The sequence below is a fragment of the Molossus molossus genome, unplaced genomic scaffold (assembly GCF_014108415.1).
Source record: "Molossus molossus isolate mMolMol1 unplaced genomic scaffold, mMolMol1.p scaffold_m16_p_12, whole genome shotgun sequence".
Classification (NCBI taxonomy): domain Eukaryota; kingdom Metazoa; phylum Chordata; class Mammalia; order Chiroptera; family Molossidae; genus Molossus; species Molossus molossus.
Window position 1 is genome coordinate 9,970,773 of NW_023425347.1, and position 14,657 is coordinate 9,985,429.

Consider the following 14,657-nt stretch of genomic DNA (forward strand, 5'->3'; position numbering starts at 1 on the left):
CAGGCAGCTACTTGGTGCATGGGTTGACGCTCAACCACTGAGCCACACCGGCCAGGCAAAACCCTTTTTTTTTTTGTTGTTACAGCTGTTTCTCCTTTTTTACCCCATTGACACCCTCCTCCCCATCCGCCCCAACTCATCCCCAGCTTTGTTGTCCGTGTCCATTGGTTATGCATACATGCATACAAATTCTGTGGTTTATCCCTTCCGACCACCCACCACCCCCCTCTTCTAAGGGCTGTCAGTCTGTACCCTACTTCCGTGTTTCTGGGTCTACCCTATTCCACAGACTGTTATATATATCATATTCCATATGTAAGTGAGATCATGTGGTATTTGTCTTTTTCCGCTTGGCTTGTCTCACTTAGGATAATACTTTCCAGGTCCCTCCATGTCGTCTCAAAGGATAAGAGATCTTTCTTTCTTACAGCTGCATAGTACTCCATTGTGTATATGTACCACAGCTTTTTTATCCATTCGTCTGCTGATGGATACTTGGGCTGTTTCAAGATCTTAGCTGTTGTAAATAGTGCTGCTATGAACATGGGTGTACATATATTCTTTCTGATTGGTGTTTTAGGCTTCTCTAGGGTATATTCCTAGAAGTGGGAACACTGAGTCAAATGGAAGTTCAATTTTTAATTTTCTGAGGTAACACCATATTGTTTTCCATAGTGGCTGCACCAGTCCGCATTCCCACCAGCAGTGCACTAGAGTCCCCTTTTCCCCACACCCTCACCAACACTTGTTTGATGATATGTTGATGGCGGCCATTCTGACAGGTGTGAGGTGATACCTCATTGTTCTTTGAATTTGCATCTCTCTGATGATTAGTGATGTTGAGCATTTCTTCATATGTCTCTTGGCCTTTTTTTTGTATGTCCTGTTTGGAGAGGTGTCTATTCAGCTCCGCTGCCCATTTTTTAATTGGGTTGTTTGTGTACCTTTTGTATGAGTACTCTATATATTTTGGAAATTAACCCTTTATCTGATATATCATTGGCAATGATGTTCTCCCATACAGTGGGTTGCCTTTCCATTTTGATGATTGTTTCCTTTGCTGTGCAGAACCTTTTTAGTTTGATGTAGTCCCATGTGTTCAGTATTTCCTTTGTTTCTGTTGCCTTAGGTGATGTATCAGTAAAAATTCTACTGCGTATGATGTCCGAAATTGTGTTGCCTACATTTTCTTCTAGAATTCTTATGGATTCATGGGTCACATTTAAGTCTTTTATCCCTTTTGAGTTTATTCTTGTGTATGGTGTAAGTTGATGGTCTGGGTTCATTTTTTTGCATGTAGCTGTCCAATTTTCTCAACACCATTTATTAAAGAGGCTGTCTTTACTCTACTGTATGCTCTTGCCACCTTTGTCAAATATTAATTGAGCATATTGCCTTGGGTCCATTTCTGGGTTCTCTGTTCTGTTCCACTGGTCTGTATGCCTGTTCTTGTGCCAGTACCAGGCTGTTTTGCTTACAGTCGCTTTGTAGTATAACCTGATATCTGGTATTGTGATCCCACCTACTTTGTCCTTCTTTTTCAAAATTGCTGTGGCTATTCGGGGTCTTTTTTGGTTCCATATGAACTTTTGAAGTATTTATTCTAGTTCTGTGAAATATGTCGTTGGTATTTTGATGGGGATTGCATTGAATCTATAGATTGCGTTGGGTAATATGGACATTTTAATGATGTTAATTCTTCCAATTCATGAACAAGGTATGTGCTTCCACTTTTTTATATCTTCCTCTATTTCTTTTTTCAATATCCTGTAGTTTTCTGAAAATAGGTCCTTTACTTCTAATATGGACATTTTAATGATGCTAATTCTTCCAATCCATGAACAAGGTATGTGCTTCCACTTTTTTATATCTTCCTCTATTTCTTTTTTCAATATCCCGTAGTTTTCTGTAAATAGGTCCTTTACTTCTTTGGTTAAGTTTATTTTTCAATATCCCGTAGTTTTCTGTAAATAGGTCCTTTACTTCTTTGGTTAAGTTTATTTCTAGGTATCTTAATTTTTTTTTTTGCCACGATGGTAAATGGGATTTTTTTTCAGTTTCTCTTTCTGTGAGTTCATCACTGGTGTATAAGAATGCCATCAATTTCTTGACGTTAATTTTGTATCCTGCTACTTTGCCAAATTCATTTATTCAGTCTAGTAGATTTTTGATGGAGTCTTTAGGGTTTTCTATGTATAATATCATGTAATCTGCAAATAATGACAGTTTCACTTCCTCCTTTCCAATTTGGATCCCTTTTACTTTTTGTTTTTCTATCCTTTTTTTTTTAATCCTCATCCAAGGACATTTTTCCATTTTTTGTACAGACAGAGTGGGAGGGAGAGAGAGGAATAGAGAGAGAGGAAAACATCGATGTGAAAGGGACACATCGAGTGGCTGCCACCTGCACGACCAACCAGGGCCGGGGACAAACTGCAACCGAGGTACATACCCTTAGCGGGAACCGAACCTGGGTCTCTCCGGACCGCAGGCAGACGCTCTAACCGCTGAGCCAAACCAGCCAGGGCCCATTTTATTTTTTCTTCCTGTCTGATTGCTGTGGCTAAGACGTCCAGTATAATGTTAAATAAGAATGGCGAAAGTGGGCATCCCTGTCTTGTTCATGTTCTTAAGGGAAATGCTTTTAGTTTCTGCCCATTGAGTATAATGTTGGCTGTAGGTCTTTCATATATGACCTTTATTATGTGGAGATATGATCCCTCTATTTCCAGATTGCTGAGTGTTTTTATCAGAAATGGGTGGTGGATTTTGTCAAATGCTTTTCAGCATCTATTGAAATGATCATATGGTATTTATTCTTCGTTTTGTTTATGTGGTTTATCAGATTTATTGATTTGCGAATATTGTACCAGCCTTGTATCCCTGGGATGAATCCCACTTGGTCATGGTGAATAATTTTTTTGATGTATTGCTGTATTCGATTTGCTAGTATTTTGTTCAGGATTTTGACATTCATGTTCCTCAGGAATATTGGCCTGTAGTTTTCTTTCTTTGTAGTGTCTGTTTCTGGTTTTGGAATTAGAATTATGCTGTCCTCATAAAATGAGTTTGGAAGTCTTCCTTCTTGAATTTTTAAAAATAGTTTGAGGAGAATGGGTGTTAGTTCTTCTTTGAATGTTTGGTAAAACTCCCCTGGGAAGCCATCTGGGCCTGGGCTTTTGTTTGCTGGGAGAGTCTTGATTATTTCTTCAAGTTCCTTAGTTGTTATTGGTCAGTTCAAGTTTTCTATCTCTTCCCAATCCAGATTTGGACAACGGTGTGTTTCTAGAAATGTGTTAATTTTGCTTAGATTGTCGAATTTGTTGCCATATAATTGTTCATAGTAGCTGTTAATGATCTTTCGTATTTCTGTGGTGTCGGTTGTTACTTCTCCTCTCTCAATTCTGATTTTGTGTGTTTGGGTTCTCTTTGTTTCTTGGTGAGTCTAGCTAAGGGTCCATCGATCTTGTTTTTCTTTTCGAAAAACCAGCTCTTTGTTTCATTGATTCTTTGAATTGTTTTTTTGGTCTCTATGTCATTTATTTCTGCTCTGATATTTACTAGTTCTTTCCTTCTACTTGCTCTGGGGTTTTCTTTGTGTTTGCTTTCTAATTCTTTTAGTTGTGAGGTTAGACAGTCAATTAGAAATTTTTCTTGATTCTTGAGGTAGGCCTGTGAAGTGGTATGAACTTCTTTCTCAGAACTGCTTTCGCTGCACCCCGTAGATTTTGTGTTGTTGTGTGTTCATTTTCATTGGTTTCCAGGAAGTTTTTAATTTCTTCCTTGATCTCTTTGATAATCCATTTATTGTTTAATAACATGCTATTTAGTCTCCATGTTTTCAAATGTCTTTGCATGTTTTTGTTGCAATTGATTTCTAGTTTCATGCCATTGTGATCTTAGAAGATGCTTGATCTGAGTTCAATCTTCTTGAACTTGTAGTTTGTGTTCTGTTATGTGCTCTATCTTAGAGAATGTCCCATGTGTACTTGAGAAGAATGTGAATTCTGTAGTTTTGCAGTGTAATTCTTTATAGATATCTATTAAATCCATTTGGTCTAGTGCTTTATTTAATCTCTGTTTCCTTGCTAATTTTTTGTCTAGAGATTTTATCCAGTGGTGTCAACGGGGTGTTGAAGTCCCCTGCTATGATCATATTGCTATTGATTTCTCCTTTAAAGTCCTCCAGAAGATTTTTAATATATTTTAGTGCTCCTATATTGGGTGCTTATATGTTTATCAAGGTTACATCTTCCTGTTGGATAGATCCTTTTAATATTATGTAGTGGCCTTCTTTGTCTCTAGTTATGGTCTTCATTTTTAAATCTATTTTATCAGATATAAGTATTGCTACCTCAGCTTTGTTTTCCTTTCCGTTTGCTGGGAAAATTATTTTCCATCCCTTCACTTTCAACCTATGTGAGTCTTTTGTTGTGAGGGGGGTCTCTTGTAAACAACATATAGATGAGTCATGCTTTCTTATCCAATCAGCTACTCTGTGTTTTTTTATGGGAGCATTCAGTCCATTTACATTTAAGGTGATTATTGATATGTACTTACTTATTGCCATTTTTGTTCAGTTTGGTTCTATTTTTCTTCCTATTTTTTCTACTAATTACAGCAGCCCTTTTAACATTTCTTGTACAGCTGGTTTGGTGCTGAGGTATTTTCTTAGCCCTTTTTTTTTTGTCTGGGAAGCTCTTTATTTGACCTTCTATTTTGAATGATAGCCTTGCTGGGTAGAGTAGTATTGGATTCAGATCCTTGTTTTTCATGACCTTGATTACCTCATTCCATTCCCTTCTGGCCTGCAGTGTTTCTTGTGAGATGTGAGCTGAGAGCCTTATGGGGTTTCCTTTGTAAGTAACCTGTTGCCTCTCTCTTGCTGCTTTTTGGATTCTCTGTTTGTCTTTAATTTGTGGCATTTTAATTACTATGTGTCTTGGTGTGGGCCTGTTTGGGTTCTTCTCACTTGCGGCTCTCTGTGCTTCTTGAACTTGAATGCCTTCTTCCTTCACCAAACTAGGCAAGTTTTCTGTCACTATTTCTTTGAATATATTCTCTAACCCTTGCCCATTTTCTTCCTCTTCGGGGAATCCTATGATGAGAATATTATTACGTTTCCAGTTGTACTACAGTTCTCTTAAGCCGTCTACCTGTTTTTAATCGTTTTTTCCTTTTGGTTTTCTGATTGGTTGATTTTTTCTACCCTGTCTTCTAATTCACTGATCCAGTCCTCAGCTTCCTCTACTCTCCTCTTTAAACCTTCCAATGTGTTCTTCATTTCTTATTGTCACTCTTGGTCTCTTCTTGGTGGTTTTTAATTTCCAATTGGTTTATTTTCAGCATCTCTATGTCCTTACTCATGCTGTTGAGCTTCTGATCATGGCTCTGAATTCTAGCGCCAAGTTTTCCCTGTGGGTATTGGTGTTCTGCTGTTTGTGGCTCCCTCTCCTGGTTTAGATGAGTGGGGGAGGACCCACATTAAACACCACTGTCAAGTCTTATTTTCCTGGTTAGAGTTGCTAGCCCAGGAATGGTACTGTTATCCTCTAGCTTTTTGCCTGGAGACTAGCAGTCCAGGTTACTTGAAGGGTTTTGGGTTGTCAGTTGATTGAAACACTCCCTCAGGTGCTCAGTAAGGGGATTTCCCAAGGGTGAGGCAGATGCTAGTTGTTAGTAAGCCTCAATTTGCATTTCAATGGCCCACAGGGTGGGGTTGGATCTCTGAGGGAGGGGCTGCTGCCTCTCCCCAGAGCCCTGGGAAAGAGCAATATGGCCACTGTCCTGTGTGACTGCAACTCAGCAAAAGCTCTGAGTGCCCTCCAAATCCCGAGTGTCCCCACACAGTTCCAGTCCAGTCCACCCTCCCTCTGCCAGAGCTCAAGGTGAGTAGCTGTGGCTGTTTTAACCTCTGTTCTGGCTCTGCACTGTGGAGCCGCTTGGGACTTTAACCCGAAGGCACTGCTCACAGCTAAGGCCGCTGCTGAGCTGCCAACCGTGGGCTCCCAGCCCCCGTCTCGCGCCTTCGCAATCTTACCAGCATGAAGTCAGTGTCCCTGGTTATATGGTCCTCGCAAGCTGCTTTTCTGTTGCTTTTTCCTGTCGATTTGTCTGTGTTTTAGTTGTAATTCCAGTTTGGTCCTGGGAGACGGTCTGTGTAGCTTCCATTCACTCCGCCACCATTTTGGAATCCCTCAGGCAAAATCTTTAAGTGCCCTGTAATGTTTATTCCTCAGCTCCCCAAATGTGTGTTCAGCACCAGATGTGGATTGGGGAGGAGGAAGGAGCATGTCTTTGGTGTCCAGCAGTGGCTCAAAGCCAGAGTAGCTGAGAACTAGGTGTGAAACCTGGGCCAAGTCATTTCACCTTCTCATCTGTAAAGTGGAGATAATAATACCTATCGCTAGGGTTTTGTGAATATTAAACAAGTTAATAATGTGGTAATAAGCTAACTCTCACCAGACTATAGCACCTTGAAAGTAGAAAATATTCAATTAATAAATGAATTTGCCAATTATTGATTAGTTTAACAGCCTGAACACCATTCAAAATGTCAAAACTTATCTATGATGGGCCATAAACACAATTTGAAATTCTAATTTATGAGCTTTGCTATTAGCCTGAGAAGAAAAAAGAATGCTTCTTAGACAAACGGATGCTCTCACACAGTGCCTGTTACTGCTGCTTGGGTCGCCCCAGTGAAGCACACCTCCCAAGACTCATGCCCTGCTATTCCTACGCTGACTGAGGGCTTAACCATGAGATGGACTTTAGCTAATGGGCCATTAGGAAGCACCTGTATAAAAATTGGAGGCTTGATAAGCACTTCTACTTTGGGACTTGTCTCCTTGGAATGTTCCTTCTTAGAGCCCAGCCACCATGCTGAGAGGAGGTCCAAGCAGCCACACAGAGAGACCCATGTAAGAGAGAACCGAGGTTTCTGGCCAACAACTCCACTGTCCTCAAGTCAGGAACCAGCAAAGACGGCCAGCCATGCGAGTGAGGCCTTTATTTATTTATTTATTTATTTATTTATTTATTTAATCCTCACCCGAGGACATTTTCCCGTTTTAGTTCAGATAGAGTGGGAGGGATAGAGGGAGAGAGAGAGAAACATCAACGTGAAAGGGACACATCAACTGGCCACCACCCACACGACCCCAACCAGGGCCAAGGACAAACTGCAGCCGAGGTACATGCCCTTAGCAGGCCGACGCTCTAACTGCTGAGCCAAACCAGTCAGGGCACAAGTGAGGCCATTCTATTTTATTTAAAAGAAATTTTTTTTTCTTTATTGACTTTACAGAGAGAGGAAATGAGAAGGAGATAGAAACATTGATGAGAGTGAACATCAACTGGCCGCCTCCTGCATGCCCCCCACTGGGGATCAGGCCCACAACCTGGGCATTGCCCTGACTGGAAATCGAACCGGTGACCTCTTGGTGCATGGGTCGATGCTCAACCAATGAGCCACACCGGCTGGATGAGTGAGGCCATTTTAAATCTTTCAGCCAAGCCACCACCAGGTGACACAGAGAGCTCCTGGCCAATGGGCAGTGCCATGAGGAATAAGAAGTCATTATTTAAATAAGAAATTGTTAAGCCAATAGGTTTTGGGAGTGATTTGTTACTTAACAGTGAATAACTGACATAATTCTTTTTCATCTTTGCAATCTCACTTTGACAGTCACACATGAATAAGGGGATTTCAGGGGATGTAGTGTACCATTATGTTTACAATCTCCAGCTATGGAACCGAACGATTTTGTGTCACTGTGTACTTAGCCATGCAGTCTGGGGAATATTACCTACTTCTCTGACCTTATCTGCAAAATGGAATGCCTGCTCCAAGTGTCTTTGGTGGGTGTTTACTGATGGAATGTATATAAAATGTTTAGCCTGAACACACAGTAAGTGCTTAGTAAATGTCAGCTATTATAAAATCAAAAACGTTGGCTGGTACTTTTATTCTGAGAACTTTAGAACAGATTAAAACAGAGACAAAGTTTTTTGGTTGAGGAGCAGAGACAGGCCTTGGCAGTTCAGAGAGCATTCTGTGCCCATGACTTTCCTTCAAGATCAAACAGCTGGAGGCCTGCTCGAGCCCTAAGCGAAGCAATGGCGAATTCTGGCTGCGGCTGGACCCAAGGGCCTGCCCTACATTCTCAAACCTCCAAATCTTTCCAGGGTTCTCACCCAGAAGATTGTATCAGACAGCATGGCCTAAGAGCCAAGAAAGTCACTGAGATTCTACTGAGTGCACTGCCTTGAGGCTGCCAGTTGTTATTTGAAATGAGGGCCAGATGTGAGCTCTTCAAAAATGAAAGGAAAGGGCTCCAACAACCTCACTTGAGGGTAACAAAGAAAGCCTGCAGAAGAATACCTTTCGACGTGCCTGTTTTTCCCTCAGGAAGAGCTCACAGATGCTACTAGACTGATAGCCAGATGTCACGTCCCTGAATTTCTGTCTAGTTCCACCTCTCACAGAGGCTTTCCCTGCTGGTGGTGCTAAGTGGCTGTGATGGATTTCAGCCGTTCCTGCACACTCAGCCGGCTGCACCCCCTGCTCTCATGCCCCTATTATGGATATTAAAAGAGAAAGAAAAAAATCAGTCCTATCCCAAGTCCAACCACCTTTTTCCATGAGTCTTCCTTGTCCTGAAATAAAGACACCCGTTCTGTGAGAGCAATGCATGAACTGCTATTCCATAAAAGTGGCCCAGGGCTATGATTCGGAAAATGGTTATTTCTACAGAGGACACTTGACTCCTGAGCAACACAGGGGGTGGGGAGCTAGAGGCACCAACTACTGTGCAGTCAGCAGTCATGTATAACTTGACTCCCTCAAACTTAACTACTAATAGCCTCTGTTCGCTGGAAGACTTACCAATAACATAAACAGTTGATTAAGACATATTTGTAAGAGAAAAAATGGCAGCAGAGTGAATGGAAGCTACACAGACCATCTCCCAGGGCTAAACTGGAATTACAATGAAAATAAAGACAAATCATCAGGAAGGGACAACCGAAAGGCAGCTTGGAGGACAACACAACCAGGGACACTGACTCAATCCTGGTAGGCTTGCAAGGACGCGAGAGGGGGCTGGGAGCCCACGGTCCGCAGCGGCCTGGGCTGGGACCAGCGGACTCGGCTGGGACCAGGGGACTCGGCTGGAAGCTGCACCCTGGGCTGGGTCCTGTGAATTTGGCTGGGTGCTACGCCCTCGGCTGGTGCGGCAACCTTGGCCGCCATTAGCTGGGAGCAGCGCCCTCGGGTTAAAAGTCCCAGGCAGCTCCACGACGCAGAGTCTGGACAGAGCCACTCACCTTAGGCTTCAGCAGAGGGAGGGCAGAATGCACTGGAACTGTGTGGGGACACTCAGGATTTGGAGGGTGCTCAGAGCTTTTGCTGAGTGTAGCCATGCAGGACTGTGGTCATCTTACTCCTTCCCAGGGCCCTGGGGAGAGGCGGCCCCTCCCTCAGAGATTCAACCCCACCTGGTGGCCATTAAAATGCTAATTGAGGCCCATTAACAACCAGCAGCTGCCCCACCCTCGGGAAATCCTCTTACACTGAGCACCTGAGGGAGTTTTTCAGGCAACTCAGAACCCAAGGTTCTTCAGGAGACCTCTACTAATAGCCACCAGGCAAAAAAAGCTAGAGGATAACTACCATTCCCTGGGCTAGCAGCTCTAACCAGGAAAGTTAAGACTTGACAGTGGTGTTCAAAGTGGGTCCTCCCTGCTTCATCCAAACCCAGGAGAAGGAGCCACAAACAGCAGAACAGCAACCCCCACAGGGAAAATTTGGCAGATTCCAAAGCCCACTGTGATAGCCAAAATTGTGAAAAACAGAAATAAAATCCAAATGAAAGAACAAGAGACTTCTACTGAAGATGAGATAAATGAGGTGCAGTTAAGCAAGTTAACAGAACTAGAATTCAGAGCCATGATCTTGAGGAAGCTCAACAGCATGAGTAAGGACATAGAGACGCTGAAAATAAGCCAATTGGAAATGGAAAACCACCAAGAAGAGATAAAAAATGACATATCAGAAATGAAAAACACATTGGAAGGTCTAAAAAGCAGAGTAGAGGAAGCTGAGGACCAGATCAGTGAATTAGAAGAAAGGGTAGAAAAAAATCAACCAATCAGAAAACCAAAATGAAAAAACGATTAAAAAACAGGTAGACAGCTTAAGAGAACTGTGGGACAACTGGAAACATAATAATATTTGCATCATAGGAGTCCCCGAAGAAGAAAATGAGCAAGGGTTAGAGAATATATTCAAAGGAATAGTGACAGAAAACTTTCCTAATTTGGTGAAGGAAGAAGGCATTCAAGTCCAAGAAGCACAGAGAGCCCCAAGTAAGAAGAACCCAAACAGGCCCACACCAAGACACATAGTAATCAAACTGCCAAAAATTAAAGACAAACAGAGAATCCTAAAAGCAGCAATGAAACAAAGAGCTGGTTTTTCGAAAAGATAAACAAGATTGATGGACCCTTAGCTAGACTCACCAAGAAATAAAGAGAGAGAACCCAAATACACAAAATCATAATTGAAAGAGGAGAAGTAACAACTGACACCACAGAAATACAAAAGATTGTTAACAACTACTATGAACAATTATATGGCACTGATAGCTTCATGGGGGAGTTTTACCAAACATTCAAAGGAGAACTAACACCCATTCTCCTCAAACTATTTCAAAAAATTCAAAAAGAAGGAAGACTTCTAAACTTGTTTTATGAGGCCAGCATAATTCTAATTCCAAAACCAGAAAAAGATACTGCAAAGAAAGAAAACTATAGACCAGTATCCCTGATGAACATAGATGCCAAAATCCTGAACAAAATACTAGCAAACTGGATCCAGCAATACACCAAAAAAATTATTCACGATGACCAAGTGGGATTCATCCCAGGGATACAAGGCTGGTACAATATTCGTAAATCAATAAACGTGATACACCACGTAAATAAAATGAAGAATAAAAAACACATGATCATATCAATAGATGCCAAAAAAGCCTTCGACAAAATCCAGCATCCATTTCTGATAAAAACACTCAGCAATGTGGGAATACAGGGATCATATCTCCACATAATAAAGGCCGTATATGAAAGACCTACAGCCAACATCATACTCAATGGGCAAAAACTAAAAGCATTTTCCTTAAGAACAGGAACATGGCAAGGGTGCCTACTTTCGCCACTCTTATTTAAAATTATACTGGAAGTCTTAGCCACAGCAATCAGACAGGAAGAAAAAATAAAAGGGATCCAAATTGGAAAGGCGGAAGTGAAACTGTCATTATTTGATGATGACATAATACTATACGTAGAAAATCCCAAAGACGCCATCAAAAATTTACTAGACTTAATAAATGAATTTGGCAAAGTAACAGGATACAAAATTAACGTCAAGAAATCGATGGCATTCTTATACACCAATGATGAACTCACAGAAAGAGAAACTGAGAAAACAATCCCATTTACCATCGCGGCAAAAAAATTAAGATACCTAGGAATAAACTTAACCAAAGAAATAAAGGACCTATTCACTGAAAACTACAGGTCATTGAGAAAAGAAATAGAGGAAGATATAAAAAAGTGGAAGCGCATACCCTGTTTATGGATTGGAAGAATTAACATCATTAAAATGTCCATATTACCCAAAGCAATCTATAGATTCAATGCAATCCCCATCAAAATACCAACGGCATTCTTCACAGAATTAGAACAAGTACTTCAAAAGTTCATATGGAACCAAAAAAGACCTCAAACAGCCACAGCAATCTTGAAAAGGAAGAACAAAGTTGGAGGGATCACATTACCAGAATTCAGGTTATACTACAAAGCTACTGTAATCACAACAGCCTGGTACTGGCACAAGAACAGGCATATAGACCAGTGGAACAGAACAGAGAACCCAGAAATGGACCCAAGGCAATATGCTCCATTAATATTTGACAAAGGTGGCAAGAGCATACAGTGGAGTGAGGACAGCCTCTTTAATAAATGGTGTTGGGAAAATTGGACTGCTGCATGCAGAAAAATAAAACTAAACCATCAACTTACACCCTACATGAGAATAAACTCAAAATAGATAAAAGACTTAAATGTGACTCATGAATCCATAAAAATTCTAGAAGAGACTGTAGGCAACAAAGTTTTAGACATCATACGCAGCAGAATTTTCACTGATACATCACCTAAGTCAATAGAAACAAAGGATAAAATGAACACATGGGACTACATCAAACTCAAAAGCTTCTGCACAGCGAAAGATACAATCATCAAAATGGAAAGGCTACCCACTGTATGGGAGAGCATAATTGCCAATGATATATCAGATAAGGGGTTAATTTCCAATATATATAGAGTCCTCATACAACTCCACAAAAGGAAGAGAAAGAACCCAATTAAAAAATGGGCAGAGGAACTAAATAGACACTTCTCCAAACAGGACATACAAATGGCTAAGAGACATGTGAAGAAATGCTCATCATCACTAATCATCAGAGAGATGCAAATTAAAACAACAATGAGGTATCACCTCACACCTGTCAGAATGGCCACCATCAACAAATCATCAAACAACAAGTGTTGGCAAGGACGTGAAGAAAGGGGGACTCTAGTACACTGCTGGTGGGAATGCAGACTGGTGCAGCCACTATGGAAAACAATATGGTGTTACCTCAGAAAATTAAAAATTGAACTTCCATTTGACCCAGTGATCCCACTTCTAGGAATATACCCTAGGAAGCCTGAAACACCAATCAGAGAGAATATATGTACCCCCTTGTTTATAACAGCACTATTTACAATCGCTAAGATCTGGAAACAGCCCAAGTGTCCATCAATAGATGAGTGGATAAAAAAGCTGTGGTACATATACACAATGGAGTACTATGCAGCTGTAAGAAAGAAAGATCTCGTATCCTTTGAGACGACATGGAGGGACCTGGAAAGTATCATCCTAAGTAAAACAAGCCAAACAGAGAAAGACAGGTATCATATGATCTCACTTATCTGTGGAATATAATGAACATAACTATGAGGAATAGAGTAGTCCCAGAGATGTGGAAGTGGGGTACAGACTGACAATCCCCAGAAGAGGGGGTGGTGGGGGAGAGATAAACCACAGAACTTATATGCATGTATGCATGAACAGTGGACATGGACAACAAACTGGGGACAGAGCAGGGAGGGAGGGGGAGGGGGGAATCAGTGGGGGAGGGAATGAGAACATCTATAACAAAAATTAATTAATAAAAATAAATAAATTTAAAAAAGACATATTTTGTGTGCTATAGGTATTATATACTATATTCTTACAATAAAGTAAGCTAGAGAAAAGAAAATTATAAGGAGAAAATACATTTACAGTACTGCACTGTATTTACAGATGCTGTACATTTATATTATGTTTACAAGATGAATTTTCTGTCAGTACCTTCATCCGTGTTGTCTTATATGATACAAAACACCGTAGATATTACACGTATTACTAACACTAGATATCCAAAATGAAAAGATAATGTGAAAAAGAAATACATTTTTATCGCAGGTATAACGATTTACACATTGATAGCAAAGATCAGCAACTGCCCTGGCCGGTTTGGCTCAGCAGGTAGAGCGTTGGCCCACAGTCCAGAGAAACCCGGGTTCGGTTCCAGCTAAGGGCATGTACCTCGGTTGCAGTTTGTCCCAGCCCTGGTTGGGGTCGTGTAGGTGGCAACCAGTCACTGTGTCTCTCTCACATCGATATTTCTCTCTCTCTCTCCCTCTTGCTCTATGCAAAAATGTCCTTGGGTGAGGAAAAAAAAAAAGATCAGCAACCTACTTTTAGGTAGTCTAGCCTATATACGAATTAACCATTATAAAAATGTTTATGGCATACAGTATTATAGTCATATTTATAATACAGTATTAGAAGCAATGTTACATTTTTTAAAAACTGTTTACCAATTATGAGAGGGTGAGCCAGAGAGCAAGAGAGGAGGGAGAGAAGCATTCTGTATGGTAATGTAATTTTTTGAATCCAAAGTTATAAAACAGTAAGGAAACTAACACATTATTAGTTTTACATTAAGATTACTCACCTTACGCCTATGTACGATGGGATAGCCACTTCGGTGCAAGTCCTGCACACGGTGTTCTGCACGATGAAGACTCCATGATGGACACGCATGAGTGCTTAGGCGCTGATGACGACACACAGAAGGGTCTCATACTGTTCTGGCTGTACCTTTATTAGATGTTCACAGGAAGATACTCACGCACATGCACAACACATGTTTAGCATGCCCAGCAACGATTATTTACTATTCATCAAGTGGAAGTGTATCATCATAAGGATCTTCATCCTTGTCCTCACAGTGCACAGGCTGAGGAGGAGGAGGAGGGTCCGCCTTGCTGGCGCAGGGGTGGAGGCCGAAGGGATGCAGGAGGAGAAAGCGGAAGTAGGAGGTTCACGCATACTTGGTGAAACTCTGAATACCTGGTCGTTTCTGTCTGACTTTCCTGCTTTTTTATTTCTCTAAAAATGTTTCTATATGGTACCAATCTTTCTTCTTCCATTTTTTTTCATTTCAGTGCGGTATCACGGAAGGGTCCATGTCATAAAAGAAGTTGAAAGCAGTCCT

At 41.1% G+C, this 14,657-nt stretch overlaps 1 protein-coding gene across 1 annotated transcript in view; it reads left to right on the forward strand.

Annotated features, from left to right (window-relative positions):
* CDYL (chromodomain Y like) overlaps nt 1-14,652 on the forward strand; it is a 243,172-nt gene extending 228,520 nt beyond the window's left edge. The window contains exon 5 of the mRNA XM_036257540.1: nt 14,608-14,652. Coding sequence (XP_036113433.1) covers nt 14,608-14,637 — 30 coding nt within the window. The 3' untranslated portion in view covers nt 14,638-14,652. The remainder of the gene's footprint in view (nt 1-14,607) is intronic.
* The last annotated feature ends 5 nt before the right edge of the window (nt 14,653-14,657 follow it).